At 34.6% G+C, this 5,390-nt stretch overlaps 1 protein-coding gene across 1 annotated transcript; it reads right to left on the minus strand.

Annotated features, from left to right (window-relative positions):
- Positions 1–316: 316 nt before the first annotated feature.
- Positions 317–964, minus strand: LOC124834737 (uncharacterized). The gene is made up of 2 exons (XM_088101236.1): positions 572–964; positions 317–478 (listed from the first exon to the last, which is right to left on the minus strand). Exons 1-2 carry the CDS (start codon positions 962–964, stop codon positions 317–319), a joined length of 555 nt encoding a protein of 184 aa, XP_087957362.1.
- Positions 965–5,390: the final 4,426 nt, after the last annotated feature.

The raw sequence follows: 5,390 nt of genomic DNA on the forward strand, positions 1-5,390 counted from the left end.
CTAAGTATAAAGGTTGCTTTTAGTATCAATTTTAGGCATGAAAATAACAGTTTTTCAACTGTTATCAAAAGGCTAGTGAGCTTAGCGCGTGCCTCTCTCATGTGCTCAATCCTCGTAATTTATATTTTTCCATCATGTTTAACCTATTATGATAGGTGGTCTTTTACCTATCATAATATATATATATATATATATATATATATATATATATATATATATATATATATATCTTTTATTACGAAAATGTCACCGCTACACCTATTATGATAGGTTTTTTAAAATACGTCAATGTATTATGATAGGTGGATTTCACCTATCATAATAACCAGTCATGGAATCCTCTTTTTCCACTAGTGTTTGGACTAGTCTTCTTCAGTTGAATCAACTGTTCATCATTAAAGACATTGAAAATCACCTCTTCATCTTGGTCTTTAAGCATTATAACGCCATCATCTACATTGATGACAACCTTAGCTGTCTTCATGAATGACCTTCCAAGAATGATAGGAATCTTCAAATCTTCCCTCATCTCCATCACTACAAAATCCAATGGAAATTTAAGTGTGTCAACTTGGACCACAACAACTTTCACTACACCATAGGGATTCTTGGTAGATCTATCCGTCATTTGAAACACCATCTTAGTAGGTTTAACTTCAAGATCACCAATCTTCCTTAGCATAGATAAGGACATCAAATTTATGCTAGCCCCTACATCAATTAGAACTTTCCCTACATCGCAATCCCCAATAGTGTAAGGAATAGTAAAGCTTCCTGGATCTTTGACTTTAGGAGGAAGTGTGTTCTGCAAAATCACACTACAACTTCCCTGTAATTCAATTGTTCCCTCATCTAAAAACTTCTTCTTTTTGAGGGACTTCTTTAAAACATTAGCATACACAGGAAATTGGTGAATTGCCTCAATCAATGGAATAGTAATCTCCAATTGCTTGAAGATCTCCATGAAATGCCCAAATTGTTTCTCTTTTTCATTCTTTGAAAAGCTTTTTGGGTAAGGAAGAGCTTTCTCAATTATTCTCTCTTTTCTCTCGCCCTCTTCTTCTTCTTTTCTTTCTCCCTTTTCTCTCCTCTCAACCTTACTTTTTCTCTCTTCACTTTCTTCTTCTTTTTCACTCAACACATCTTTTTCTTTTTTCTCACTTTTTCTCTCCTCCAACCTCTCACCACTAATGCCTATGATAGCATTACAGTCCTCTTTAGGGTTAACTTCAGTATTAGCCCCAAACTGCTTTTCAGATTTTTCCTCCAACCCTTTATCCAGTTGACCCACTTGTATCTCCAAATTCCTTATAGCAGCTTCCCGTGCTTTTGTGATTGGAGATAGACACTTGCATAAACTATTGGAGTGTCTCTTCTAACTTTTCAGTTCTTTCATATAGCGAAGGTTGTTGATATCACTGTTGTTGTTGTTGTGGTCTATTGTATTGCCCAGCTTGCCCTTGACCCATGCTTGGGTGAGGTTTCCATCCTTGGTTGTAATTACTTGGACGAAATTGATTGCCTTGACCCATAAAATTGACTTCCTCATGGGTCAATTCCGGCATAGCACATTGATCATTAATATGATCACCACCGCACAACTCACAAAGTTGTTGTTGAACTTGAGAAACGTTCTACAACTCCCTTGGCAATTGAGAGATTTTCTTTGTTAGAGTCTCTAGTTGTTGACTCAATCTTATTCTGTGCCAGTAGAGCATCTTCAAATTGTAATTGTAGAACTCCTTTTTGTTGAAGTTGAGTTCTTTCATTGTGCATCTCATTATCATTAGTAGTCATATTTTCAATCAAATCATAAGCTTACTCTGGAGTCTTGCATTTGATATTACCTCCAGCTAAGGCATCTAGCATCAATTTAGTTTGTGAGCTTAGACCTCCAAGGAATAGAATGACTACTGTAGGTTCATCAAAGCCATGAGTGGGTGTCTTCTCAACAAGCCTTTAAATTTGTCCCACGCTTGACCTAATGTTTCATTCATGCCCTGCCTAAAAGAAGAAATTTCCTGCTTACCTTTGTTTACTTTTGATTGTAGGAAGTATTTGTTTAGAAACTTTGCAACCACAACTTCCCACTCAGTAAAACTTTTTTTTGGAAAAGAGTTCAACAACATCTTAACATTGCCTACAAATAGAAAGGAAACAACTTAGTCTAATAGCTTCATCCGGCACACCATTGATCATCATAGTATTACATATCTCATTGAATGTGGTCAGATGCTCATATGGATTTTCATGTGATATTTCATTGAATTGGTTGCTCTTTACCAATTGAATCAAAGCAGGCTTCATCTCCATATTTGCAGCATTAATCCTCGGCCTTGCAATGCTATTAAAATGATGAGGGCCAATAATTGTTGCATAATCTGCCAGGGTACGTCTACCATTATGCTCTTAAGCCATATCTTTTATTCCCTGGTCAGATCTTTGAGGTGAGGGTTGTAAAAGAGTCTTAGGAGAAGGGAAAAGTTCTTTCGACGTCTTGTTTCTCCTTTTTCTTCTACTATTCTTCAGACCTGCAAGAAGAGGTTCAAAGACTATTTTGCTTCTAGTCTGAATTGTACCCTGCATACACTAGAGAACAAAACACTAGAGCACCCGATTAACACTAACAAATAGAAAAGATAAAATTAAAGATAAGGTAAAAATAAAAGATAAAAAGATAAAAAGAAAAAGATAAAAAGATAAAAATAAAAAGATAAAAAGATAAAAATAAAAGATAAAATTATAGATAAAGTCTAATTGGTTAAGAATCACACAAAAGTATAGTTTAAACCATGAGTCCCCGGCAACAGCGCCAAAAACTTGTTAAGACATTGGCAAGTGTACCGAATCGTATCAAGTAATAATAAATTGTAAGACCAAGTATCGTTTCCCAAGAGACTCACGGCACTAAACAATCATGTGATTACTCAACTAATTAAGACTTTTTGAAAAACAATTAAGGATTTTGAATGCAAAACAAGAAAGTAAATATGAATGCACTTTTGATCAATTGAAGAAAACACAAACTTGAATGGATGATATTGAAAATATGAGATCAATAAGTTTTTGGGATTTAAATTTCACCTAGTTTACTCTCATGCATATATGAATTCGTCTTCTTCATTCAATTGTTAACGTCACTCTCTAAATTACTTAAAATTCGATCCCTCGGCGAAGAAAGTATATCCTTAATTACTAGACCATAATCCCTTGCAATCCTAATAATTAATTTTGTATTACGATTAGGAGCTTAAGACGACCAATCCTCCTATCCCCATCCTTGGGCAATATTTCTCTTGGGAGTAATTCTCCAGAACCTGAATTGTAAGATACCTCCCGCTACTCATGCAAATTATACATCATGCCACGAATGAGTTAAACATAACTAGAATTGAGCGAAGAAGAATTACCCTTACATATAATGAAATAAGCATATATAATTAAAATCAATTCAAATACATGAGAGTTCAGAAGGTTACATCATCCCCCAACAACAAATTGACTTTAGTTCCCCCTTGTCATGGAGAAACTAAATGAACAATAGAATGAGAATGAAAGATAAAACCCTAAAAACCAAAGAAGAGAGCTTCCACATCCACTTCTGCCTCTAGAGAGTTGAAGAAAATCTTAATTTGTGTCAATTCTGTTAAAAGATACTCTCTCTAGGTCAAGCAAATCCATAAATAGGGCTGAATTGGATCATGGGCCAATGTTGACACCGCTCAACGCCCCACTTAGGGTGCCCAGGCGTGAGACGTTACATAACGGTTGGCGCTCAGTGCCCCTAAGAGGGCTCTTAGGCGTGACTGTGAGGCTCCTATGCCGAGGGCCCCATAAGGGGCGCCCAAGCGTCCTGCGACCTTTAGAAACCTTCTATTCTGGTGCTCTTTCTATCTTTTCTGAGTTCCAACTTGTTGACATTTAACTCCTCTTCCAATTCATCCCAGTTTCCTACAAAATCAAGGGAATTTAGTGATAAAATCTTCAACTATACCCTCAACTCTCTTATTCATCAAAATAAACTAAAAACAAGAGAACAAACAAGTTTCTAAGTCAAAAATGGTTCATTTGTTATCAAAATTTACTCTCAAATAACAGTGAAATCAATTGTTATCATAATGTCGTGAGTCTTGTCGGATACAATACTTGGTCTTACCATTTTATATTACTTGATACGATTTGGTACACTTGCCAATGTGCTAACAAGTTACCGCCGATGGAGCTGTTGTCCACCACGAAGGTGTGTCGTGGGTGGAGGGAGAGGACGAAGAAGATATGGAGGGAGACTGTTGTTCCCGTCAAGGTTACATTTGGGTTTGTTGCCTTGATGTTGCAAAAATGTCCTGGGATTGTGAGACTATGTGTTAGGATGGAGAGGTAGGACCTTCATCTGCGATGTCATCTTTATTGAGCCAAATTTTATAATTGGATCAGAAAAAATGCAATTGATTTTTTTTCTTTCTTTCATGAATCTAACATGTTTGTTGTGCTACAGTGATTTTGATTCAACTATGCTGGCTTGTGTTGTCTTCTCATGTCCGAATCTTGAGAGTATGGAGATCTCCATATTCGATGCTGCAACCATTCGAATTAATGGGTATAAATCGACCTTATCGTTTTAGTCTGATCTTTTTAAGTTTTAAATATTTTAGGAATGGTATGATCTTTATTTTATGCAAGTATCCTGTATGAAAGTTAGTTTTGGTTTACAGTCTTTTTTTTTACATGTTCAATTTCTTACATAGTCATTCTTCGTCATTCTACAAAAGTGTTGTCTTTGGTCTTTCTAGCTTTATCTGATATTCAATTATGAAAATACATGAATGAACTAGGCCGGTTTGTTGCTGATAAATTATATTACAAACAAATATTACATTTAAAAAAATTCATTTCACTAATTGTTAATTTTTTTACATTTTTAAAATTTACTTTAATAATTAATTTTAATTTTTTACTCTTTATAAACATTTCTATAATTAAATATAACATTAACAATTATCATTTTATATTACTTTAATAACTAGGGGCATTTTGGTAATCTTTAATTTCTACCAATTAAACAAATTTTTTATTTATCACATCAATCAGATCCTACACTAATTCCCACAAACTTTACCCTCAAATCCTCTCAAACGTGACGTGGCAATGTTAAAAGTTTTCATTTCACTTTTTATATTTAACTTTTCATTCTTAATAGATTCTCATCTTCTTCTTGCCAAACCCTCCATCAGTCGTCGCAACAACCACCATCTCCCTTGACCCATCAACCACCATCTTATATAAATTTTCTAAATTTTTATTTTTAACTTACATTTAAGTAATTTAAATTTATGAAAAATATTCATTTTATATATTTTCTTCAAAGTGTTTGCACAAAAGTTTTTCCAAAC

The sequence above is a fragment of the Vigna umbellata genome, chromosome 11 (assembly GCF_029865625.1).
Source record: "Vigna umbellata cultivar VRB3 chromosome 11, Vumbellata_1.0, whole genome shotgun sequence".
Taxonomy (NCBI): Eukaryota; Viridiplantae; Streptophyta; class Magnoliopsida; order Fabales; family Fabaceae; genus Vigna; species Vigna umbellata.